Below are 27,155 nucleotides of genomic sequence, written 5' to 3'. Positions count from 1 at the left end.
GGGAAACAAAGGCGCCTTCCCACATACTTCTAACTCCCTGGGAGGACTATGGATGGAACAGATCCACAGTTTCATGGCCTCCCTCTCCCCAAGAAATGTGGGAATTATGTCAGTCTAATCTTGGCTTCAAACTGCCCAGCATTTGCTGTTTAGAGCCAGGTAACTTTGGGGGTCAGCTGGACTGGAAGATGGCCAAAGGTCTCCACCCACAAAGAGCACATAGTCAATGGCTACAAGAATTCAGGAACCAGGAAATAGGCCAGAAAGCTCCAAATTCCCTGCTAAACCCACCAGGGCACTTTTACGGTACACTTACTGTATCGCTCTCATCATCAGAGACTGAGTGGACTTTCGTGCTATAGTGGAGTGGGGAGTAAACCCAGCTCCTCTCATCGGTGGGCTGCCAGAGACGGCGGGGGAGATGCAAGAGGAGCAGCAGCAGAGCAGGGAGCAAGGGAGAGAAAAAAGGAGAAAAGAAAAAAAGGAGAAAATAAAGGAGTAGGAAACTCAAGAGTAAGAACAAGTATACTGGAAGGCAAAGAACAGCTTTCTCTAGAGTTTGTATTCTTGGGTCCTTTCTCACCATGTTAATAGGTATGGCTCCCTTTCCAAAGGACGGCGCTGATACATACCTGAGTCCCTATTCTGGAACCATTCTAGAGTAAGTTTTAGCCTTGAACAATGGGCCAATGAAAAACAGTGCTGACTACCTGAGAATTAATGCCTATTTAAATGACTCAGTAACTTTAGAGCTGAAAATGGATGTGGTGGGATATCAAGTGAATCCACTGATAATGCCAGGCTAATGGGAGTTGGGGTAAGGATGAGGGCAGAAATTGTCTACAGCAGGTTTGGGAGGGAGGTACAGATTAGCAGGGTAGATTAGGTTAATTTAGGGAGTATGCAAAGGAAGCAGTTAGTTAACTCAACGCATTGGACAGCAGGCGGACAGAGAGACTAGAGACAAAAAGGAAGGTAACAAAGAGAACTTGTTTTTAATTTTAAAGAGCCCTCCTCAGAGTGCTCAACTGTACCTGTAGTGAGACCAGGCTACATTCCTGGGATTTCTCTTCTACTTCTTAATCAGAAGGTAATAACTTGTGTTTAATTAAGAGGTGACATCAAGCTCAACAAGTTATTGATTCTGCTGCAACTGTTTTCCTGGGGAACTGGGAGGGAGGTCCTGTTAATTGAAGCTGGAAGTCAGAAGGAAAGCTAGTGTTCTGGTATTGGCTTAGACACTTAGGGTGTCCTGCAAGAGATAAAGAGGAATGGGCTTTGGCTATTCTGGCATGGCTAATAATACTAAATCAGAGAGATCCCTTAGGATAGCAAATAATACAGTTTAAACCTGACATGAGTAAAATATGGCTTGCAGGGAATCCCTAATCCTTGCCAGTCTGTTGATTTCAGCCTTGCCCACCAATCCTGCCTTGAAAATAGGGAAAACAGGAAAAGCTTCCAGTGGGGATGCTGTGGGCCCTCTCTCCTCACCTGAGCCACACCTAGATGGAATGAGGAAAGGTCGAGTTTCAGGTGACCTCTCTACTCCATGTAAATACCAATTCCTTTTCCTCTCCTTGTCTTCCAGACAGACCCTAGCCTTTGGCCCAGAAATAATTAAGAGTTTTCTTATATACGGTGACAGGGATAGGATGAAAAGGGTGGCTGCCGCCCCACAGCTCGGGAGCAAGTCTCAGGTAGGAATGGGCCAACTTTGTGGTCAGGAGAGCAGAGCCTATACTTGCCTAGAAGTGGTCATCAGCCAAGAGAGCAGTGTTTCTCCCCTTGGTGCCGGGGTTTCAGCTTCAATGTAGTGGAAAGGGAAACACTGAACATGGAATCAGGAGACACCTAGGTCTGCATCCTACCTTCAGCATTAGTTGTTGGAGCATGAATAAGCCAGCTGATCTCTCTGAGCCTGTTTCCTCATCTGTAAATGGGGACAGTATTAACTGAGGTATACACCTCATGGGGATGTGATGATAAATAACCAAGTTCTTTGGAAACTTTAAAGTACTATGGAAATGTAGCTACTATTGCTTTGAAAGTGGTTCAGATCCCTTTATTTCTCCATCATGGGCCGGACTGTTGATACTACTTTTAAGAAGCCAACACAACCCCCTCCAGAGCTAGAGTTCTAGCATTCCTCTCTTCTATGAGAGCCAGACTAGAGTGCAAGTTTCCCTTCTCAGATACTGAAGGGATCTAATTCCTAAAGGTGCAAAGCTTCCTGCTCTTCATTCTTCAGGTCTTTAGTTAAGTCAGTTGGAGAAAGGGAAGATCTGAAGTCACATACTCATTTCATTAAAATCAGGCAGGATCAAGCTAAAATTCCTTCTAGCTTAAAACTCTATACTTTCCATGCTTAGCCTCTGATCTTTTCTGAATTGTCTCCTTCAGCCAAGGTGACCTGACCTATTGATAAAGGATGCTGCTTCCCAGCTTTGTGTTTGGCTCTTACTCCTCTATCTACCTATTGTGGTATTCAGCATTATGGAAGATAACTCTGGCTAAGAGTTCTGACTCTGCCACTTACCCATTGTGAGGCTTTGGGCAAGTCACAGAAATTCACTGGGCCTCAATTTCCTAACTTGTAAAATGAGGGGGTCAGACTAGGTGATCTCTAATGTTGCTTTCCCAGCTCTGACAGTTGAGAACCTTTTCAAATCCTGTTCGTCTTTAGAGAACTAGCCCCCAAGGACCTCCATCAGGACACCTTTTCTGACCAGCTCCAACTCACACCAGTCTTTCCTTTGTTTCTGTCTTTTCCATGCATTTGACAATGAATCCCATGTGTTATTATTTCTTGGGCTATTGAATTAGTTACTTTTTTGGTCCTAATATTTCAGTTTTTGCTTACACATATTTTCTCTTCCACTAGCCTGTAAAGAACACAGGGGTGGGAGTGGTGGGGTGGTGATGGTGGGAGAGCGCAAAGAGTAGAGGGCCCTGCACAGAGCAAAAGTCAGTAAATACTTGTTGCCTTGATTAAAAAGACACACAGAACTATGAGCTGATTAAATAAATAGTAAACCTCTAGACTAGCAGCTCCTCTTCTTATGTCCTGTTGCAAATTTATTGACTTGGGCGAAGCTGCTTATCCTTTAAAATGTTCATCTAAAAAAAGAGAAGAAGTAGGGTCTAAGTGGAAAAAGTAATTACCTGGGAATCTTGGGAAAGGGGCTCCATCCTGGACTTAGGTAACTTGGAAGAGCCAAGGTTTCAGTTTCTTTATGTCAAAAAACAAGACCACTGAAACCTATTCCCATCTAATTATACATGTGTAGTGCAGAAAAATGTGAAGTAGCTTTGAGGAAAAAATGCTACTTAAAAAGGCTGTTTTTGGTGATTTTTTGGGGAACAGAAAGCTTATCTTAACATTCAGAAATATTAATCTCTTAAATGCATGTATTCTGTCTTTCAAAACAGGCAAGGTGCTATTTTCTAGGTAAGCCAACTCCCCTCTAGGGGTGGAAATCTGCAGTCCAGTCAGTACTGCTTAGAGAAGAGTGGGCATTGGTGTCAAAAGGTGGCAAGAGTTACATGGTTAAAGTGGAAACCGGTTGTGGTGGGGTCAGCTCGATCTGGCGTGTCCAAGCTAAGGCTGGGTTCACTTACAGTCTTGGAGGGGGACAGCTCGATGGACCGGAGTCGGCGATGGCGGGGAGAGTAAATCCAGTACCTCCCATCCGTGAACTGGATGGCGGCAGGGCAAGGAGGGGAGGAAGGAAACAGAGGAGAAAGGATGGAGTGAAAATAAATTAATTACTCAAGGAGGTGAGAAGAAGCTGAAGTAGGCTAGGAGGCTGGAGGTCCCAAAGGACCAGATGGTTGACAGAGCCAGTGATGGAAACAGCAGAGCCCTGAGCTCCCCACTATGCTGGACACTCTTGGATATACTGACTGTAAAGAAAATCCTGGGGAGGTTCCATCTTCTCGCCGGCTTCCTTTGTGGGGCTCTGTTAACCAGCTTTTCTGCTAGGCTAACAAGGACCTTTTGCTACCTACCTATCTCTTACCTATCTTTTAAAGGCCATTTTGAGAAAAAGTGCTTTGTAAAATGAATACTGCTAAAAAAAAACCTAGCAACTGTTTTTATTATTACTCTGCCAGGAACTTCTTGTCCCTCAAGTCACCCCTGCTGCCCCAATCCGGCTGCACACGCACACACACACACACTCACGCGCGCACACACACACACACACACACACACACACTCACACTCATATTCATTCTCTCTCTCTCTTTCTCTCTCTAACACAGGATGGTATACACCAAACACAAGACCAATCCTCAAGAGGAAAAAGAATCACAGAGAATGAGGATGAGAGCCTAGGAAAGTGGAATGAATACAAAGTTAAGAACTCATTCTTTGCTTCTCAGAGTGGGAGTGGAGGAGCAGCTGTTCAGAGAACGTCATGTGGGAGCTACCAGGAGCCCCTTTCTAGGTGGGAGAGGAGAGCCAGTCAGCATAAAAAGTGTGGTGGTCAGCTGCCCCTGCCCTTTCCCAGCTCCCAGAGAAAGAAAGAATATGAAGGAGCATTAGGAAGAAGCGGCAAAGAGGGTATAAAAAGGCATGCTTGGAAAAAAAACTATACAGAAGCAAAGCTTCAGAGATGAAGCCATATTCCTCTGCAGAGAACAGGCATTCCTCAGCAACAGATGAGCCACACGTGTAAGAGAGGAAGAGGTGGGCCCAGAAGCACAAGCAAGATGTGGAGAAGCCTCTGGCTCATGGAGACCAAGGGCTCTCCTGGTGGTGGAGGAGACTCTGATTTTGGCCATGGAGGCATGGGTCCAGTATGCTGGACCCACGTAGGAATGCAGAGATGAATATGGAAAACTCCAGACGGGCTGGGATGACAGGGGGCAGCTTTGGACACATGATTTTTTTTTAAATCCTGTTCCAGCCCAGGGCTGGACTCCCAGGAGCAGGCAACATTCCCTTAGACACTGCTCCCCTCCTCCCCAATTGTCATCAAGGTGCCTAGCAGCTGTGAGGAACTGCTCCAGGGAACCTGGCCCTGGGACCCCAGCTCTCTCTTGCCACCCAGAGACCACCTCACCTACTCCCTTGGTCTCAGAACTAGGCTTCCTTGGTATCGTCTAATGCATCTGCCTGCAGGGAAAGGGAACAGAATTGATCAAGGGGCTTGCTGGCAAACAGCTCACCACACCATGTTCCTAAGATGTCCTGAAAGTAGTGAACTGAGGCTGAGTTTCAGCAATATAATGTGGCTGATAGCTTAAGATCGTTTAGTGGAAAGCACATTACTCCCTCCCCATAATCCATCCTTTCCCCTTCCCCTCTCCCCCACTCCACCTGATTTTACTTAACTAGTTTCAGGTGAATTCGCTTTTCCCCAATGAAGAGGTTGAACTGGTCAATTAGCAGTTTCACAAACTGCTTTATGAAATCTGTAGGCTCCCCACATGTCTCATGTTTGCCACCCTGGCCCCTGTTATTTATTTACATAAGGAGCATGGGGGTAGTCATTGAGTGTTGTATGCTTCTTTTCAGAAGGGCCTGGAAGCACAGATCTGACTCAGCTCTGACTGGAGTCTTCAAGTGTGCCCCAATGTCCCATCTATCAGAGTGCTGCCCCAGTGAGAACCAAGCTGGACTAATAATTTTAATGTCTGGAGAAAGGGGACCCTTTTCACTGACTGAGCACCAATTGTGCTGTTTAAACTTTTAATATAGCACCAACCTCTCTTCATAGGCACGTGTCTTCAGAATTATTAGGTGTTAATGTGTGGTGGAGAAAGGACTGGACTTTTAGCCTCAAAAAGGACCCCCTGGGGCAGTTCCCATTTAGGAAATGCCCCTTTGCTGTGGATTTTGAATAACTGATGGTGTTTATGGCAGAAAATGGATACCCAGGGGCCTTAGAACCTTCTTAAACCACCCTTCCTGACTATGGGGGGAGGGCAGAGCAGTAAACAAGCTGGTCCTCGAGGGGGACACAAGGGAGACTTACAAAATAGATGTCTGTGACAGGTGCCTCGTCTTCATCTGAGGCCTGGCTGGCTGGCTCTGAGGCCTGGCTGGTGGTTTCCACTTCCACGGTGGTCGGGGGGGTGACCATAATGCAGGCAGAAGAAGCCTCTTCCCTGTATACAGGGGGTGGGAAATATGACTGGCAGAGCAAGAACTGGCAGGGAAGGGATGCACTGCCTGGGGGCGGGGATGGGCTGACCCATGAGTGTGGGCCTGAGCACAGGGGGTGAGGGGCATCTCTGCACTTCCAAGCTGCTCCCTTTGCTCTCCATACTTTATGGCAGTCCTACTCCTGCACAAACTTGTCATTAAGCACTCTTCTCTGAACTCCCACTGGGCTTACAGTCTATCACTCACTTATAATCTAACTATTTCTATGAGTAAGCCTCCTTTCCTCAACCAGACAGTAACCCAGTGCCTAGCTTCATGCTTAGTAGACTTGGTTCTGATTCCAAATCCTAGTTCCACCACTTAAGCTTCTGAATATGTCACTGCCCTTCTGGACCTCAGTTTTCTCATTTGTAAAATGGGGCCAATGTTCTGCACATTATCTCTAAAGGCTTGTGGTGAGAGACAAATGGGAATGTGTGTAGTATTGGAATGTGCAAGATGTAGCTGAGTTATGATTAACAACACAGAGTTGTTGACCAGATTTGTTCCTAAGCCAAAATTTGTTTTTCCTTTTTCATCATGCCAATAAATGGCATGAAATTTTTCTAACCAAAAGCATCCTATAAGTAGACAGTAGAGTGAATGAGATTAAAGCAGAGACTCTCAAACTTTTTGGTCTCAGGACTTCTTCATGCTACTGAAAATTATTAAGAGCTTTAATTTAAGTGGTTATATTTATTATTATTTACCATTAGAAATTAAAATGGGTAATACTTAAAAAACAATAAGCCTATTATTTGTTTACATAAACAATACTTTTTAGAAATAACTATATTTTCCACAATAAAAAAACTTAGTGAAAATAATATAGATATATATTTCAATCTCTTTAATGTCTGGCTTAATAGGCTAAATTAATCTTAAGGCTAAATTCTTATATCTGCTTCTACATTCAATTTGTTGTGATCCGTTGCTCTGGTTGAAGTAGATGAATAAAGTCTGGCCTCATACATATAGGTAATAAGGTAATGATGTCTATGTAATTATGAAAATAATTTTGACCATGGGAACTCGCTGAGTCTATGTGAGAGTCACTCAAGTAAAGGTTGCCAATGAATAGTAACAATAACTCACATTCATGTGAGGCTTTATGGTTTACAAAGTACTTTTCTCATAACATACCTGATACATACAGGGTGAATATTTTACAGATATAAAAACAGATGCCCATGACGACACTGACATGCCCATGATCACATATGGCTAGTTACCAAGCTCAGACTTGGTCTTCTGATTGGCTCTTTCTAGAAACTATACTATGCAGACTTTTTCCTGATATTAGGCACCTGTATGACACAGCAGATAAGAGACAGGCCTGGATCCAGGAAGACCAGAGTTCAAATCTGGCCTCAGACACTTACTAGCTGTGTGCCCCTAGGTGAGTTATTTAATCCTATTTTGCCTCAGTTTCTTCATCCACAAAATAAGCCAGAGAAGGAAATGGCAAACAATTTAAGTATCTTTGTCAAGAAAATCCTAAAAGAAGTCATGCAGAAAATGACTAAACAACAAATGACCAAATTAATCTCTAACCTTCTCTAATATTGCCCTGAAGGAAAATTTCAATTGCTAGTCAGAAAGCTAACAATACTGAAATGGGGAATTTGAGTTTGCTTTATCTGCTCTGGATATTGGATCTTTTGGGTGCTACAACTCTGCCACTTGAGGGAAAACTGTTTGGGTGCAGCTATGGAGGATAAGAGGGCTGGGGAGGTTCCTGAGACCCACAATCACTGCTTATTTGGGGGGAGAGAGGGAGATGAAGGTTTCCTAGCACTGTTCTGCCACTGTGGAGCTACTGGCTTTCTGCCAGTTCCTTGGTAATAATCCAGTATTTACCCTTTAGCCTCTTCTTTGGGAGCGATGCCATCAACACAACATTTGGGTTCAACTTCAACGGTGATCTGCTGGAGATCCTCTTCCACATGGACCTCATCATGGGATCTGGAAGGCCAGTGGGAAACCACATCTTCTTGTTTTCTCCCATGCATATGCCCATAAACAAGCCCTGGTGAAGGGGACCTCTCCTCTTTCCTTGAAGGCCAGCCACTCCCCCCTCCCTTTCAGGGTTCCAAAGCTCACCAGAGCTTCTTGGATAGTAGCTGGACCTATTGACTATTACAGAAAAAAAGTGAGGAATCCTTTTCTCCAGCTAATGAAGAGATCTGACTTGAGGTGAAAATGTACCTGCCTGAATGGGCCGCAGAGACTCTCTCAGAAGGCAGACAGTCCTGGAATAGTTGAACTATAGTCCCTAGAGCCCTAGCTGGAATTTCATAATACAGCATACAAAGGATCTATTTAGTTCAAGAAAAGAGATCCTTAGGACCCACGTCATTACATGTCTAAAAGATTAGAGTGGAAGTGGAAAGATAAGGCTGATGCAGGAAAACATTATATGAGCACAAACTGAAAAAATTAAGAGTTCTTTAGTAGAGAAAGATAAAGGTTGAAAGACAATGCAGGAAATCTATAAAATCATGAACAATGATGGTAAGATGAATACATCTCCAAATGGGAGGAAATTTCTGAAACTTGGTCAAATAAAATTTAGGATGATATAGCAAATCCTGCTTCCTACATTAGCTCACAAACTTGTTATAACAATTTATTATCTTACTAGGTGGCAAATGCAATGACTAAAAATTGAAACAAAGCTGAGACAAGAAGAATGAAGGAAAAAGTGATGCATAACTCCTAAGAGAAGTCAGAATGTAGCTCATCTTTAAGATTTTCATCATGATGGACCATTCTGCCAGAATGCATGCAATTTAAATGTCAGAATCATAAGATCCCTTACAGAATAAAGAGATAGAAAAACACCAGGAATAGCTACATTTGCTACACAACTATAAAGACATTTATCTAAAAAGTGTAATGTGGGCACATAGGGAGTTCAACAATTAATGGAAATGTAAAAAAGACATGGAGAGCATGAGCAATAAGAGTGATTGAATACAAAAGCATGGTACAGTCTGGTAAAGAATGTATCAGTAATGCCGAAGCTCAGGATGAACTGAAGTTGGAAAGAAAAGCTAAGGATGGTAAAAGGATTAGACGTCTTTGTTTTTTAAGCTCTGCTGGGAATACAGTGATGATCAGGATGTTAATTGCAAGTACAGAGAAAGGATAGCTACTTGATTCTTAGCTTTCTTCAATTTTTCTTTCTTTCTTTCTTTCTTTTTTTTTTTTTTTTTTTTTTTTTTGCAAAGAATGATCTTTGGTCTGGAAATGATGGAATGAATAGGAATTTAATACCTAAGATGAAAAAGAAGATAAGATGACAGAACCTATTTGTACTTGCTGAATTCAAAACAGACAGAGATAACTTTGCTCAAGCACTGAAATAACTAGCAAATGAGCCTTCCTGTCTTTTCAAAAAAGGGAAGAATCTGCAAATTATAGGTCAATGAACTAAACTTTGATTCTTGGGAAAATTCTAGAATGTATTGGTAAAGGAATGGTTCCTGTACATGTAGGAAATGAAGCAGGGATCAGAAGGAGCTTCATTAAAAACAAGTGAAACATGACAAAATGAATTTCCTTTTTTGACAAGAGTTCCTGAGACTTGTTTGGTTTACCTAGATTTTAGCAAAGTTTTTGATCCAAGTCTCATGTACTATTCTTGTAAAAAATATAACAGAGATGTGAGCCAGATGATAGCTAGAAGGATTTGGAACTTATTGGCTGGTTGGGTCTTAATAGTAGCCATTAATGGTCTGATGTCAACTTGGATTGTTTTTAATGGAATCCCTCAGAGATCTAGGCTGGGCTTTGCACTGATGAACATCTTCATCTTGGATAAAAATACAGATAACATGTTTATCAAACTTCAGAGAACAACAAGCTGGTGGGATAACTAACCCACTAGATGACAAAGTGGGGATTTGAAGAGGCATGAAATATCTAGAGCACTGAGCTGCATCAAGGTTTGTCAGATTAAATTTAATAGTGTGGATAAATGTAAAAGTCTTACACGTGAATTCAAAACTCCCCAACAAGATGAGAGAATGATTAGATAGTAGTTCATCTGAAAAATAGCTGGGGAGTCTTGGTAGGCTGACATTTAGTGTGAGTCAGTAGCATAGATTGACAACCAAAAAAGCCCTTGTGATCTTGGGCTGTGTTACAAGAAGTTGAACACCCATTAATAATGAGATGCTCCTATGAGACTACAGGAATACTATGTTCAGGTTTGGATGTGATATTTTAAGAGGCACACTGTTGATAACTTAGAGCGTGTCCAAAGAAGGGCGTGAAGGATGGCTAATACCTTCAAGTACAAGCTGCACAAAGACTAATTGAAGAAAGGGGATGATTAGTTGAAGAAAAGTAGAGGTAGAGGGAAACAGGAGCTATATTTGATGAACAATCATTTGGGAGAGAGTCTTGTTCTATTTGGTACTAGTGAGCAGAACCAGAAGCAATGAGTATAAGTTGTAAAAAAGCAAATGTAAGCTTGATAACAGGAAACTTTTTTTTTTAAACTATAGCTATGCAGAAGTGTAATGGATTATCTCCACTGAGGAAATGGTTTTCTCATCACTGGAGGTCTTCAAACAAAGGTTGAAGGACATGTACTAAAACTATTTCTGTTTAGGTATAAGTTGGACTAAATGGCCACTATGGTCCCTATCAGCTTTGAAATTCGGTGACTCTGTGACCTTAGAATGACAATTTTCCCACCTCAGAGAAAGATGGAATGTCAGGTAAACCTGACTGCCTAGAACCATCATTCTCAACCCTTAAGAAGTCAACATTTGAGTCCCAATATCTAAGGAATCTGTTATAAGACTGAACAGGGATCTTACCGGGTATCATGACCAGAGGAGTGTGTGCGGCGCCTGTGAAGACAGATTAACAAATCCATTCATTTGGCCCACAAGTTTCCTATTTTCCCACCTTCACTACCAGTGGATAATTGCTTATTTGCTCCCAGAAAAGGGTTCAATAAACGATTTATGTACTCTGAGTTTGACCACATGGGGGAGAAGGATGGATTCTCCATGCTCTGTCCTTGGCAGGAGCAATTGGAACCATCAGCTATCTTATGGCTAGATAAGAAAGCTGCTCTTACCTGTATCGAGGATGCTCAGAGGTCTCAGAAGGAGATCGCTCAGGGATAGAGAGGGATGTAGATGACAAAGTTGTAGCTATGGAGGCTGTAGTTGCTTCTTCAAATGATGGAGGAGTACAGGGCAATAGGTCAGGTCTGCCTGCAGGGACCATAGTCAGATGGAAGAAAAGGAAATTACTATCCAACAAAGCAGGTTCACCTAACTCTCTTTATCCTCCGTCCTAGGGTACCACTAGAGTTGTCAAGAATGCATTTCCAAAATTTTCCAATAATTTTCCCCATGCCCCAACATGCGCATATTTCCCCCTTTGCCTACAAAGAAAAAAAAGGTCAATTCTCTCAATTTGCCATTCAAAGCTTTTCACAGTATGGTCTCCATTAGTCTCATCTCTCACTGTTCTTCTAATGTACTCTCTACTCTAGCCAAATTACTCTACTCACATCTTATGGGTATATCTGATTTTGTTCACCTTGTTCTCCCTATGTAATCCATTCATCCCTTCACTCTGGCTAACAGTATGTAATCCATTTTTAAAAGTCCAGCTTAATTCTAATTTCTTTCATGAAACTTTCCCTAATCCCTCTTCCAGCCCCGGCTGTTTCCTCTTTGGACTACTTTTCAAAACTGCTCATTTGACTACTTAGATGACATTGCCTTATACAATCATTGCCAAGCCCTGACCCCCTGATTTATCACTTGAAGGAATCTCTGTCCAATAGTCTTTAAACTCCTTTCCCTAAAAGTAAATCACCATTTTATTTCTCTACTCTCATTCTGATAAACATGATTGGATTATGTCACAAAATTCTGACTTACTGTAAATTTACAGTACATAATCTCAATGGAGCTCTCATGTTAGCTCAGTAATCCTTTATCCTTATTGACTTACTATCGTATTCCTTATATAATTTTATCAACAATACTATTTCCTCTAAACCTAAATTCTTTCTTCTTATAGATGATTTAGCTTTCTATAACAAAGAATTAAGTTATCTACCAGACTCAGAACACTGGAGCTAACAGGTGACCATTTTTATAATGCTAAGTTGACAAAAATAAAAAAAGGTTCTGTGTACATTTTCTCATTGATTCTCATAACTCTGTGAGGTGAAGGCTACTAGATAAGAAAACTGAAGCATACAGAACTGATGAAAGTCAGTTCATCTTCCCTCATCTGCCCGTTTTTTTTTTTTTTTTTTTTTTTTTTTTGGAGGGGGTCTTTTCCTGCCTTGTCAGGAAGAAATGCCTCTATTCCTTGGTAATGTCAATTCCAGTTTTTGCATCTTCTAGTACCTTACAAGAGCTATCTTAAATTCTATTCTCATGCATCTAGTCAGTTTCTCTCTCTCTCTCTCTCTCTCTCTCTCTCTCTCTCTCTCTCTCTTTCTCTCTCTCTCTCTCTCATTTACCTCCTGTTTGTCAAAATGTATAGGTTTCTGTAACTTAAAAAAAGTCTTCCCTCAATCTTTTGTACCATACAAGTACTTTCTCTTTTCCTTTCAAACATGCATTTTCTGAGCACCTACTATATGCCTGGGACTATGGACTTGAAAGCAAAAAATGAAAAATCCCCACTCTCAAGAAGCTTACATTCTATTGAAGGAGGCAAAATATTACAAAATAAATAGGAGGTAATTTTTTTGGAGGATGGAGAGAAGGTCTAGCAGCTGGTAAGATCAGTCGGTTAAAATCAGGTTAAGTACAAAAGGTGGCCCTTCATGATACTTCCTGAAAAAACACAGTGCAACTTTTATCAAGTGCTCCATTTGTTGAAATGACTAGAGCATTTCTCCCCAGATTTGTTCCCCTGCACATTTTCTATTTTGATGACTAGGATCCCTGTAAATTTAAATTAATCTTAATTGGGTGCCTACCACTACATGGCAATTTAAAAATTCATCTCTCATTGACTCTATAATCACTTGCACCACAAAGTCTATACTCTAAATCCTTTTTCAAGGTCTTCAATTCACTCTCTTCTCCTTTTACTTTTAATCTGCTTTTCTAAAGACACTAAGACCACCCTAGGTTATCTATCCTGAGATTGGCCCCAGATATCGTTTCCTTTCCAGTCTGAGATGATGAGGTAGATCCCCTGGCCTCCCTTTCTTGGTGCCATTGATCTAGTCCCTCCCACAGAATCTTATTCCATTAATTATCTACTCTCCCATGCATCCTGTTTTTCTTCCTTTGCTGGCTTCTTTTGGTCAGCCTGAAAACCTGTCTTTATCTCTTGTTTACCAAAAGGAACACAACCCCCCAAAAAACCCAAAATAAAACAATTCCTTCTAGATTATAGACTTTTTAAAAATTAAATTTTATTTTTTAAAAAATTCAAATCTATTTTCTTTTCCTTTCACTTCCCCTCCTTAATGAAGAAAAAACAAAACAAAAGAAACAAATACAAAACCATTGTCAAGAGATAATCAGAATCAAGCAATACAAATTCCTACATTTAATTACAGACTTTTCAAAGAGCCAAGGCAACATTTCCATGAACTAAAGGAAAGCTCGATTCAAGACAATAGATGGAAACATCCTAAAGGAAGTCTTAATTTTAGGAAGATAATTGGGATGTCTAATTAGGACAAAGCTGAACATTACAGCTATTTGATCGAGGTTTACAATTACTTGTCTGTATAGTTTGTACTTCTCACTATGTGTAATTAAGTAGCTGAAGTTACACCAAAAACCATTTAAAAAAACACCACACACCAACATTCTCAACTCCATGAAGCTACTGTCCTTTATTCTTTATTCAATGTTAAGTTCTAGAAAGATCTGACTACACTTGTTTTCATTTTCTTACCATTTAACCAAATTACTCCCTATCTTTTTGTAATCTGGCACTTGTTTCCAATTTGACATTGAATCTATTTTTTTCTGTAATGTTTAATGAACTTATCACAAATACACAGTTTCTTCTCAGTCCTTATTGCAGGATTTTAAGCTATTTCTTTTGGGACCTGACTCCTATTCCATTTCTTTGGCTAGCTCCTAAAACTACTTGCTAGAGGGCACCTAAGAGATGATTTAATTTTAGATTGTAGTCCAACCCCCTCAGCAGGTAAAGAATCTGATGGCCAAAAAGGTTAAGTAGTTTGCTCAAGGTCATGCAAGCAGTGAGTGCCTAGGTTCTGAACCCAGGTCTTGTGGCCTCAATTTAAATGCTCTCCCCACTGTACCATGCTATTTATTTTCCTCTCATCCAATAATTGTGGGTGTTCCCAAGTCTGTGCCCCTGATACTTTTCTTTCTTTCTTTTCTAATCCTGGTTACAATTAGAGCTGTAATGCAGATGACTCACAAATCTGTACTTCTAGTTCCCACTCTCTTCATTAAGAGGGAATCTGACATTTCAGCTGGTCCACAGGACACTTCCAACTCAACAGGACCAAAATGAATTCAATCTTCCCTCCTAATCTTGTTTCCTCCCCCACTTTCTCTATATTTTTAAATGACCTTAGTCACTTCTGACTTCTCTTTTTTTGTCTTTCCTTTCTGTTCTTCTGCTCTTCCACATCTTCAGCTTTGCTCAGGGTACCCTGTGCCTGGAATGAGTTATTTATTCTTCCCCTCTCAACTTCTTCCCTTTTGAAGACCCACCTCAGATGTTCTGTCCTTCACAAGCCCTTCCCTGAGTGCCCTCCAAATGAAAAGGCTCTGTCTCTTAAGCCTGATATGGTGGGGAGAAGACATATGCCTCTCACTACCTCAGCTATGTGACCTTGGGCAAGTCCCTTAAACCCCTGCCAAATTTCAGTTCCTATCACCGTCAGTGGAAAGAACACACTACTTTCACAAAGTACTTTTTAAAGAGGAAAGGACACAATGACCCTTAAGATGACCTTCTGTCTAAAGGTTTCTGGACCTTAACTTAGCCGCCTCCTCCCATTTGACTCTTTCTGCTCTTTACTTAATTGCACACATGCCTCCTTCTCTTAACTAGCCTGGGAACTTTGAGCATTGTCAAGGGCTGCCTGATGACCCATTTGTGTTCACAGCACTAAATAGAGCACCTTGCACATGGTCAATGCTTAATAAATGCAAAATTAGGAATAGGAGGACTTGGGGAGCTGTCCCAGAACAGGCTGGGCTGCTTTCAGGGGAGGGAAGCTCCCCCTCCTCAGAACTCTTTAAGGAGAGGGCAGATGACCACTTCTCAGGTAGGTCACAGTAGGATTCTGTTCATATATGGGTTGGACTAAGCTGCTGAGGTCCCTACCATCTGTCAGAATCTGTGATTTTCTGGCCAGATTTGGATAAGGCTGTATATGCTGCTCACTCTCTCCTAGTTTCAACTGATCCTGTTGTTCTGGTCCAGGGGAGAGTTCTGAAAAATAGTAGTTCTGATTGCTTGTTATTCGAGGCCAGGGAAGGATGGTAATACCTTCGTCTTCCAGCGTGGGATAACTGCGGGCTCCACGTAAGTCATATTGTGTTTCCTCCCTCTCATTAGGAAGCTGGCTAGCAGAGAAGGCAGCAGTTGGTCCAGAAGTCTTGGCTGCCAGCAAGGTGGTTCTACCCTTCTTGGATGGTGATGATTTCAGAGCTTGATTGGAGAAAGATTAGGCAGAGCAAGCAGAAAAGTTAGGATACTAAGTTTAATATAGCATCTTTTAAAACCAAAACCAAAATAACTTTACCACTTATCTCTTAGTTTTCTCCCTCAATGTGAACTTTGCATTAGTCAAATTAGTTTCCTTAATATTCCCCACTGTCTCCCAGTTTCAATACCATTCACTATGCCCAAGATTTTCAGCTTTCAGATTTCTTTATCTGAGGAAAGCAACAAGGTGCTAGTCTTGGAATCAAAAGATGGGTTTAAATCCAAGTTCTGAGTGGCCTCGACAAAGTAATTTTAATTCGCTAAGACTCTGTTTCCTAATCTGTAAAATGGGATTAATAATACTTCCACTACCTGCTTCATAGAGCTATGAAAAGGGAAGCACTTTGTAAATATTAATTCATATATAAATGTCAATTATTATAATCTAATTCTTCCTAATCTGTCAATTACCAGTTTATATCCTCACTTTCTCCATGAAGCCTCCTTTGACCAATCTACTCATGTTAATGTTCCAGAGGCAATAACATAGTAGCAAAAGGGAAGGCTATATACTAGGGTCTCCAAGTTGGAGAGACCTTCAAGTTCTACTTTTAAAATTACAGATATTTTAAAAAATCAATTCAGTTATGAGACATCTTGTATTTGGTGCTATTTTATATTTTAATACATTGTAGTAGAGATTGCTTCTTATAACTATAAGGGTGTATTGTGCCTCATAGTACAACCATCCCTTATTCTTAATCTGTTCCTGGTTTTTTTTTTTTCCCCCTTTAAACTGTTGCAATCCTCATTCACTTGGCAATTAGCATCTACACTTGTATTATCAATCATATCTTTGTATGTGTATTTATATGTATGAATACATATGTATGTACGCTGATACACAAGATACATATAGTTACAAGTTTCTCACTTAGAAGGGACCTTAAAGTTCATCCCCTGTACAACCTACACAATAAGAGATCACTTAGCTTTTGGCTGGAAACTTTTTTTTTTTTACTTATCAGATCTTTGGAGAAGGGATGGATTTATTTTTTTATTTTTAAAATAACTTTTTATTGATAGAACCCATGCCAGGGTAATTTTTTACAGCATTATCCCTTGCATTCACTTCTGTTCCGATTTTTCCCCTCCCTCCCTCCACCCCCTCCCCCAGATGGCAAGCAGTCTTTTATATGTTAAATAGGTTACAGTATATCCCAGATACAATATATGTGTGCAGAACCGAACAGTTCTCTTGCTGCACAGGGAGAATTGAATTCAGAAGGTATAAATAACCCGGGAAGAAAAACAAATGGAAGCAGCTTATATTCATTTCCAAAAGTCCTTTCTTTGGGTGTAGCTGCTTCTGTCCATCTTTGATCAATTGAAATTGAATTAGCTCTCTTTATCGAAGAGATCTACTTCCATCAGAATACATCCTCAAACAGTATCATTGTTGAGGTATATATTGATCTCCTGGTTCTGCTCATTTCACTTAGCATCAGTTCATGTAAGTCTCTTGGCTGGAAACTTATATTGATAGGGCTTTATTGAGCTGAAATTTGCCTCTATATAACATATGTCCATCAGTGTAAATATTATAACATTCAGTAGAATGTAAAGCCCTCAAAGGCAGGGACTCCTTTTTATTTTTGTCTTTTGTATCCCCAGGGATTAGCACTGTGCCTACTACACAGTAGTTGCTTAATAATGTTGACTGTGAGTAAAGAATAAATTTTCTCCTCTAGAATCTTAAAAAGATGGAAGGGACCTTTGTTCCCTCATACATTTTACAGATGTTAAAACTGGACCCAGAAATGGAAAGTAATTTTTGCAAAGCCATATACTAAGTTAGTGAAGAAATAGAACATCTGTCCAGATGTTGACTCTTAATACAGTGCTCTTCTTCTGATATGTACTCAATAAGTATTTATTAAGTATTTACTATGTGAAATGCACACAAGAGGTCCTGAAGCCCGTATATGCAAGTTTTGATGTTACAAAGACAAAAAATCCAAAAAGTTCCTACCCTCAAGAAACTTACATTCTACTGGAGGTAGGGGTAGAGTGGGGGATTCTGGAAAAAGGCAAGAGGAAGAGAATATTAACACTGTGTGGGGTGGGGAAGAGAATACTAATACTAACTAAGGATATTACTAATATCAACTAATACTTTCTTGTGGAGGAAGAGAATTCTAACAATGAGGGAGAATCAGGAAAAGGCTCTTGTAGGAGGTGGCACTTAATTGAGACTAAGTTCAAGGAAGCTAAGGATTCTAAGAAGCAGTTATGAAGAGAGAGCACATTTTAGGTGTAGGGGACAGCCCATGTAAAGGCAGAAGCCAGAATTCTGAGTAGATGGAACAAACAGCCAAGTAGGCCAGTTTGGTGGGAAAATATGCCTGAAGAAGAGTAATGTGAAATCCATCTGAACAGACACCAGAGAAATTTGAATACTCAAATGAAATTTGCATTTTATCTTAAAAGGAATAGGAGGCAATGAGATTCTTGAACAAGAAAATTACATACTTAAACCTGTACTTTAGGAAAATTATTTTAGCAGCTATGTGGAAAACTGATTAGAGAAAGGAGAGACTGGAATCAGGAAAATAATTAAAAAGCTACTGATTTAGTCCAGTCAAGGAGTAATGAAGATCTGAACTGGGGTAGCTGAAAGAAAGAAGAAGATCAGCAATTATATATGCCTATGTACCAGGAACTATGCTAGGCACCTTTTACATATATTATTTGATTCTCACCACAACTCTGCCAGGTAGGTGCTTTTATTATCCCAACTTTACCACTGAGGAAACAGACAAACAGAGGGGACAAATGAGAGAAATGTTGTGGAGATATAATTGATAAGACTTAGCAACTGATTATCTATAGAAAAGTACTGAGGATATGAAGAGGATGAATGACAAGGCTGAATTTGAAAACCTGGTTTCCTGAGTATACCTTCAACAGAAATTAGAGGCTTGGAGAAAGGGCAGGTTTGGTGGAGAGGAAAGATAAAGAATTTAGTTTTAGATGAATAGACTTTAAGATGCCTATGGGATATTCAGGTAGAAATGTTCAGTAAGTAGTTCGTTGATTTCATGATTGGGAGTATAAAGAAAAGAGAGGGTTAGGGACAAAGCTTTTGACTGTCTATGATTAGGAATCAGGACAAAGTTAATAATCCAACAAATTAGGCTTAGAAGGAATGGTCAGGTAGGTGGGAAGAAAACCAGGATAAAGTAATGCTCAAGAAACCCAAAGAGGAGAGAGTATCCAAAAAAAGGGAGAGGTCAAAAAAGTCAGGGATCAAAAGGCCACTGGATTTTGCAACTGAGAGATCATTAATAGTCTTAAAGAGAGCTGAGTTGAGGGATGAGGTTGGAAGACAGAATGCAAGGGAGTAGGATATTGCAAGGGACTGTGTGGTAGAGGTAAACAATGTAGGTGATTTTCTCAAGGATCATGGCTGCAAAGGAATTCTGATTCTTTTGAATGACAATGAATTTCATTCCCATTTCTTAGGGAAATATTCTTGTGAGGGAAAAAGGTTTTTTTTTTTTTTTTCCTTCTGACAGGATTTCTGCTTTCAAATTCCTTTTTTCCTTCTATCAAAATTACCAGCCCCTGGTAAGGATCTGGGCCAGACATCTTTGCCCATATACTGAAACATACTCACAGGAGTTCTTCCGAAAGACGGTGTTGCTCATGAACTTGAAAAATCTCTCAGCATAAAAGCTGGGGCGGTGCACAGAGACAGTGTCCTAGAAATGGGAATAAGCAAGGGATAATTTATATTAAAAAGGAAAACGGAGGTAGGATAGATAGGATGTAGAGAAAGAAAAAAAGAAAATTGTTGAAAACATTCTTTACATTGTGGCAGAGTAGAATAAGCTCTTGATTCTAAGGATCTAAGTTTTAATTTCTGCTTTGTTTTGTACTGCCTATGTGATTTAACGTTAGTCATTTAAACTATTTGGACCTTGTTTTTTTTATTTGTATTCTGTAGATTTTTCTTATTTGCAAAAATGAGTAGTAATATACCTGGTGGAGAGGTACAGTGGATTAGAGAATCTCTATAAGAAGCTCTAAAATCTATGCTCCATTGATCTGAGTGCTAGCTCACTGGAACCTATCCTTGCCATATCCCCTTCTTTTGTTTCAGTCATGTCCAACTTTTTGTGATCCCATTTGGTGTTTTCCTGGCAAAGATACTAGAATGATTTGCCATTCCTTCTCCACTCATTTGATAGATGAGGAAACTAAGGCAAACTGGGTTAAGTGACTTGCCCATAGTCACATGACTAGTAAGTGTCTAGGTCAAATTTGAATTCAGAAAGGTAAGTCTTCCTAACTCCAGGCCTGGCACTCTATCCATTGTGCCACCTAGTTGCCCCAGTAACTCCTTTTCTAGTATAATACTAATAATAATTTTCCTTGGAAACTGCTCTAGTTCTTATAACATCCAGAGACTAGAAGCACTTGAGTACATTCTGATTAGGTTTTTACCTTAGTGCCTCAAAAGAAACCTATATTTTAGTGTTCATAATTAGCCCAACTATATAAATGAAAACACTGTTCCTTGCAGCTTTCTTTTGGGGGATGGGGGGGAGAGAAGGTCTCAGGACAAGTAGTAACATCAATGTTTAAAGGATGACATTATGCTCTAATTTATTCTCAATTCCTATTTTATGTCTCAAAGTCACTTCTATCAGCTACATGCTTGCTACACATTGCCTTCTATGTCTCTCCTCTTTCTTCTGGAGACTTCATATGGGAAATGTGATCAGAAGATTTTTCAGGGTTAAATGGAAACTTAGTTCAACTTCTTAATTTTACAGAGGAGAAAAGAAAAACATAAAAAAGAAAAGAGAAACAACTAGTTCAAGATCACTCAAGTAGTTAATGGCAAAGTTTTTTTTTTTTTTTTAACACATTCATTTTGAAATTTTTAGTTCAAATTCTCTCCCTCTAGACCTCACTCCCATTGAAAAAGCAAGCAATATGCCCATGTGAAGTCATGCAAAACATATTTCCATATTAACCATGTTAGGGATGAGGAAAAAAAAGTTCTTAAGTTCTCTCTCTGGAGGTAGCAGTATATTCCATCATGACTAATGACAAAGTTTCAATGATCATTTCATCAAAAGCTGAAAGGACCAAGAAGGGAATGAAATTTCTAAGCTAGATCTTATTCTCACCAACAAAAACTGCTTGCTAGAATAGAAATTATTAGAATCTTGGGAAGGAAGTGGGCACTTAACTTAAAATTTTTGTTATGAGAAAAAAAAAACTATTAATAATATGATATGCATGCCAGATTTGGGAAAGCAAATTTTAAAGGTTTTGGCAGATCTTTGGGACTAAAATTTTATAGGGGAAGTCATCAGAGGAAGGATCAGAAACTCTCAAGAATGAGATATTTAAGATAGAGAAATAATTCTAACAAGAAGATGTTTAAAGTGAACAAATGTGTGTGTGTATGTGAAGAAAATCCACCAATTAATTCAGATAAAAAATATATAAGATGGAAACAAGGATAAGAGAAGTAGTAATAAATACTAAAGTATGGCTTAATCTTAGAAGAATGTTAGGAACACTAGAATTCAGGAGGAATGAAGGCTGTTAAGGGGAAGAAAAAGATTAAAGAAAGGATAGGACTACTGCTTAGGATAGACAGGATAATAGATGATAGCTATAAATAAGAGCTACTAAACTTTTAATTTGCTTCTGTCTTCTCTGCCAAAGAGAATGATCTTTGTATTAGAAGGACAAAAACAAAACAAAACAAAACCCTAGTTAAAAGCAAACTCAATAAATAAATAAAAATAAATTTATATCCAATATAAATAAAGAGGCAGAAAGCACATAGCTGGTTGCCTATCTTGAGTTCTAGCCATTTGAAACAGATAAACCATAAGAACTGGCAAATGTGATGAGAGAGATATTACCCACAGTTTCAGACAGATTGTTGTAGATTGGACTGGATCAGGATTGGAGATGGGCAAGGATTAGCCTTATTTTAAAAGTTTCCAAAGTAGAGACAAGAACCCTGGAAACTGCTCTGTTGCCTGGATAGCCCACATGGTTCTAGTGAGGCTTTCCTGACCCTGTTTTATCCAAAGTAAGTAGCTTCTGTGAACCATCAGATCAGAAAGATTTAATGGGCTGGAGTTCAGAGCCATACTCAAATTCCAGACAATATTGGTCTTCACCTGGCTCTGTGGCAGCACGTTCTTTTTTTGTGTGAAATCCCTAAAGTTGATGCTGATAAGTTCATTCTATTAAATTCTTATAGGCTTTACCTAAATTCTTTAAAGACTAGCATCAAATTCCATAGCTCATACTTTTGTAGAAATAAACTTGATTTAAATGTTTATAGAAAAAAATTTGTAAAAGCTATTCAAAACTGAGATTTTTCAGTTGCAAAAGAAGTCATCGTTCAAGAAGAAAAATTCTCATAGCCTATATATCTATAAAATCATTGGCCCTCCAACTGAAAAGCCATAGGATTTAAATAGGGAAGGCCTTTAGGAATCACTGATTCCAACCCCTTCATTTTTCCTGAGGCACCTGCAGGTCATCCAGAGAGATAAGATGACTCTCTAGGGTACATCTGGGAAGGCAGTTGTGGACCTGAGTCTCCTGACTTCAGCCCACTTCCAGGCACTAGTGCCTCTTGGCCCTCAGGCAATGTCCTCTCTTCCTCCCCCTCAGAAAAAGCAATAATGCTCTTGGAGCACAATGTCACCCCACTGGGTAGCTCCTTTGTGGGATCCTCACGCTGTATCTCAGTTTAGACCAGGCCTGCAGGAACACTACCCTGAAAGATCTGTCTCGCTCTTCTCATTTCTATAATACTTTAATGCTTGAACAGTTCTCATCCCAGTCCTTTGCAATAGGCAATGCAAATATCATTCATTATCTCCAGTTTCTGAAGAGGAAACAGACTCAAAAAAGGTTAAGTCAATGATCTGCAGTCACAGAACTAGTGAGAATTAAAGCTAAGTCTCATAAAACTCACAGATTTGGCAATGGAAGGTACCTTAGAAATCATCTGTATCAAGTCTCTCATTTTTACTAACGAGGTAACAAAGCTGAGAGATGAATTGCCTTGCATGGGATTATCCAGTAGTAGTCAGGATTAGAATTCAGGTCCTTGGAGTCTAGGTTAAATCCAACAAGCTTTTCACTACCTCAAAGAGGAATTCATTTGAACAGTTCCTGAGCATCTGCTATTTTTAGACTACAAGGACAAAACCACTTTTGAAAAGCTCCTATTTTATACAAACATGGAGATAAGAAATGCACTAAACTGAGGGGAAGGGAAGATAGAGAAGGTGTCAGCCAAGGGCAGAAGAGCTTAGCCTTAAAGGAAGACAAGGGTCCTAAGAGAGAGCCAGAAGGCATCCAGCCCTTAGGGTGGCTCATAAATTCCGCACAGCTGAGAAATGGAAAGCTAAATTTGAGGAATAGCTACCAGTCTAATCTGAGTTCATAAAGGACAGTAAAGATAGTAAGAAGACAAGTGGAGGTGATAAAACATGGAGAACCTTGAACTTTAGGGTGAGGAGTTTGTATTTTGTTCTAGAAGTAAAAGGGTTAGGATTAATTAAAGCTTCCGAACAGGGGAATGACATAGTTGAACATGTGTGTCTTGGCAGGTGAATCTTTGAGGGGTGAAGAATCAGTATTCCATTTTTGTGTCACAAAAATTTTTTTCTCGGTACAGGTCACAAAGGGCAGGAAGGGATGTTTCACATACAAGCTTCCTGCATGTTGTGATGTGGGGGTCCCAGGTACTGGGACATTTATCAGTCATTTACTAATGTCTGAAATCTGCCACTGAAAATTCACTCCTTGCATGCAAGGAAAGTCACCTCCCTGTCATTTACCATGTCACCTGCACTCTAGCCTTTTGTGTTCAACCTCCTTCCTCTCCTCTTAATATCCTGGCCTCAGACCTTTGGTTCATCCAGGACTTTGCAAGGTAAACTCTGAACTTCATCTTCAAACCACATCACCTGTACTTCAGTTTTACTAAACTCTGTGTCCCTATATAGCTCTCCTTTTAAGTGCTAGCTTTCCCCAATAGAATGTAAACTCCTTGAGAGCAGAAATTGTCTTGCTTTCTTATATATCACCAGCAATTATCACAGGACAATCCTTGCACACAGTAAGTGCTTAGTAAATGGTTTATTAAATTCATGATTCAAAATGTTGAATAGTTATTCAAAAGATCAGTGTCCTAGTCTTATTTATGCCACTAGGTCATTTTATGACCTCAAAAAAAAAAAAAAAGCGCCACTTCCCTCTCTGACTTGAATTTTTTGAAATATAAAATGAGGGGTTGGACCTTACATTGCTAACATCTTATGTTTGAGTTTTTATACCATCAACTTTGTAAATACAAAACGGGAAAAGTATTGTTAGACAGTACAATTCATAAAAATGTTAGTGTGCTGTAATCTCAAAGTGAGTTAACACAAACACATTAACCTAAAATTCCAAGTCAATCTTAGGATGCATTGAGTATCCACAATAGAAAAGATTACTTGTTTCCCTCTACTCTGTCCTAGTCAAACAACATTTGGAGTATTTTGTTTGGTTTTGGGAACCCTAAATGAGAAGGATATTGTTGGATAAGTTGGAATGCCTGAAAGAAGGGCAATAAGGATAATGAGAGGTACTGTGCCATGGGAGATCAGTTAAAGGAATTGAAGATATTTTGTCTTAAAAAAAAAAAAAAAGGAGACAGTATAAATTGTCTTCAAGTATTTGAAGGTTTATCATGTAGAACAAAGTTCCTTAAATTGTGAACTGTGACACCACATGGGGTTGTGCAACAGTGTGTGTGTGTGTGTGTGTGTGTGTGAACAAATTATGATGTATTACCAGTGTTTGATTTATATCCCCATTTTATATACTTATATATCGGGGGTCACATAGAAATTTCTCAGGTGAAACAGTCATGAGTGGGAAAAGTTTAAGAATCCCTGATATAGAAGTGTTATTAATTAGAAACAATAGATGGGCAATGTAGAGAGGTTGATTTAAGTTTTCTGTGAGGGAAGATTTCCTGCCATCCTCACTTCTGGCCAAATGATGCAATGGATAGAGTGCTAGACTTGGAGTCAGGAAGGCTTGAGTTTGAATTCTGCCTAGATACTTACTGGCTGTGGGACCCTCTATGGGTCTCATTTTCCTCATGCACAAAATGAGGGGATTGGTTTGGTGGCTCCTAGGTCTCTTCTAGCTAGAAATATATGGTTTTATAAGTAAGTACAGTTGTCCAAAAGTAGAATGGGACGCCTCAGGAGGTATCGTGTCCCCTCACTAGAGCTCTTCACATGGAAGTTGGTCACTTTATTGGGGATGTTGTAGAGAGGATTCTTACTCAAGTATAGGTTTGACTAGATGACCTCAGGTGGCCCCTTCCAACTCTGAGATTCTGTGACTTTATCACCTCAAAGGTCCCTTCCACTTTTAACAATCTGTGAAGATAGAAATATCACGGAAAGGGATAACCCATTCAGTTATCATGTCAGTCATCAACATTATCTTATGATCTAAACATAGAATCTTAGAGTGTAAGAGTTCGATGGGAACTTAAGAGGGCATCCAGTCCAACCACCCGTCCCATGCAGGAATCCCCTCAACAAAATTCCAGACTTTGCTTGGCTGCTTTACTGACAAGTTTTGTTGTGTCAGAAAGCAGTTCATTCAGTTGCTGAACAGCTGTAATTATAGGGAAAAGTTCTTCCTTCTATTTAGCAAGCATCTGTTTCCTTGTAGCTTCTCCTTACTGGTTCTAATTCTGTTCTACAGAGCAATCTAGAAACTGTCTTCTCCCTTTTTCATATAACCTTTGTGACACTGTTTTTAGATCTCTCATTTTCCTAGTTCCCCTACTCTGTGCATGTGCTATTGGTTAAATGTCCCTTTTGAAATAAAGCCTGTTTCTCTTCTTTATCTAACCGTTTTAAATAGTTAACTGACAGCAAGTTTTGACCAGGGGAAAGGTCCTAAACATGGTGTCCTTGCTTAGGATAAGCAGGGTCTGAAGGATGGAGCTTTGTCAGACAGGGGCATCATGAACAACTGGACTTGTGGGGCCATTGAAAGAAGGGAGCTATCATAAATTAGTAAGAGAAAACTGAAAAGGGAAGGAGAAGCTAAGATCTATCTGTACTGAGAGGTTGTCTTAACTGTTCTAGATTGAAGAGCAAATTGGAATGGAACAGAGATCCTAAACTGAGAGGTCCAGGGCATACTATCACCTGTGTTACCAAGATGAGTTTTCTATAAACTCACCCCATCATGGACAAGAGCCTTCCATGTGTGTTCCAGCTTCTTGATGAATCTAAAGAAAAATCATCAATGATGTCAGAGAAATACACTAGAGATATCCAGCCCTTTATCCTAGTTATTTTTGAGAAACAAAGCATCTCTACTATTTCTTACTATTATATAACTTCCTTAGCTTAGGCCAAAGTTAATCTTTTCTTGAATAAGAAAGCAAAAAAGTCATTCAATAAATAAATAACTGTGCTCACAGAATGTTTCTTTTTTCTGAAACTGGCTTTGCTGTAGGGAAGAGGAATCTGGAACTGACTGGATGCTTGAATGGCCCCTATGAAAGTTTTCACCCACACCAACTCTTTTCTTGGGCTGCCATCTGTCGGTCATTCTGAGAGCTGGCATGCTGCCTCTTCGCCCACTCACTCTTGACTTCCTTGTGAGATCTGGTGCATGGTCATCACTGTCCCATTTATTCCCTCTCAAATTGACCTTCACCTCTCTTGATCTGCTTCTTCTGAAAGACTTGCTTTAGAGACCCAGAAGGAAGATTACTATAGTATAAAGAAGGGTCCTGAATTTGGAAAATTATCTGGTTTTTTAAAATGCTAATTAACTAAAAAGAAACTGATTTTTTAAATGAAGGCTAAACATGGATCTGATTTAAATTCTAATAAAAAAACTTCATCTAGAAATTTGGGTTTGATTTGATCCCTAATAAAGTAATTCAAAGAAAACTGAGCTTCAGCACCTACCTGTAAGATTGCAGGATGTCAATTATTCCTATATGTAGTAGTAGACGCTCCCCGCGGCCATTCACTGCTGGGATCCCACCCATCCTGGAGAAAGAGGTAGGTATCAGTAACCATCCCAGCTAGTATAGGCAACCTGTGGCACTAGAGCCTCAGGAAAAAGATTCCAGGAATAGTTACAAGCCAGAGAGCTGCATTCATGGAAATCAACCTCCCTATTTGAGAGGTAATGCCAAAGAGGATGACAGCAGGTTTAGAAACTGATAATGGAAGCCAAATCCAGAAATTACTTCATTCCTCCT

The 27,155-nt window shown here is 39.8% G+C and overlaps 1 protein-coding gene across 8 annotated transcripts in view; it reads right to left on the bottom strand.

The window, feature by feature from the left end:
* PIP5K1C (phosphatidylinositol-4-phosphate 5-kinase type 1 gamma) overlaps window positions 1-27,155 on the bottom strand; it is a 124,232-nt gene that overhangs the window by 5,565 nt on the left and 91,512 nt on the right. For 2 of the 8 annotated variants that reach the window (XR_007949573.1, XM_051971964.1), the window contains exons 9-18: window positions 26,857-26,940; window positions 26,117-26,165; window positions 19,482-19,566; window positions 15,644-15,805; window positions 11,253-11,391; window positions 10,987-11,019; window positions 8,015-8,119; window positions 5,985-6,117; window positions 3,622-3,699; window positions 317-400 (exon numbers count right to left, since the gene is read on the bottom strand). Coding sequence is in view for 7 of the 8 variants with exons in the window: in XM_051971964.1 (XP_051827924.1) it covers window positions 317-400; window positions 3,622-3,699; window positions 5,985-6,117; window positions 8,015-8,119; window positions 10,987-11,019; window positions 11,253-11,391; window positions 15,644-15,805; window positions 19,482-19,566; window positions 26,117-26,165; window positions 26,857-26,940 (952 nt within the window). In the remaining variant the exon portion in view is untranslated. Of the gene's footprint in view, window positions 1-316; window positions 401-3,037; window positions 3,121-3,621; window positions 3,700-5,984; window positions 6,118-8,014; window positions 8,120-10,986; window positions 11,020-11,252; window positions 11,392-15,643; window positions 15,806-19,481; window positions 19,567-26,116; window positions 26,166-26,856; window positions 26,941-27,155 lie in introns of all 8 variants that reach the window. The other 6 variants (XM_051971966.1, XM_051971965.1, XM_051971969.1 and 3 more) reach the window with 6 other exon arrangements.

This window comes from Antechinus flavipes, chromosome 1 (genome assembly GCF_016432865.1).
Source record: "Antechinus flavipes isolate AdamAnt ecotype Samford, QLD, Australia chromosome 1, AdamAnt_v2, whole genome shotgun sequence".
Lineage (NCBI taxonomy): Eukaryota > Metazoa > Chordata > Mammalia > Dasyuromorphia > Dasyuridae > Antechinus > Antechinus flavipes.
This window is presented reverse-complemented; position numbering and strand designations above follow the sequence as displayed.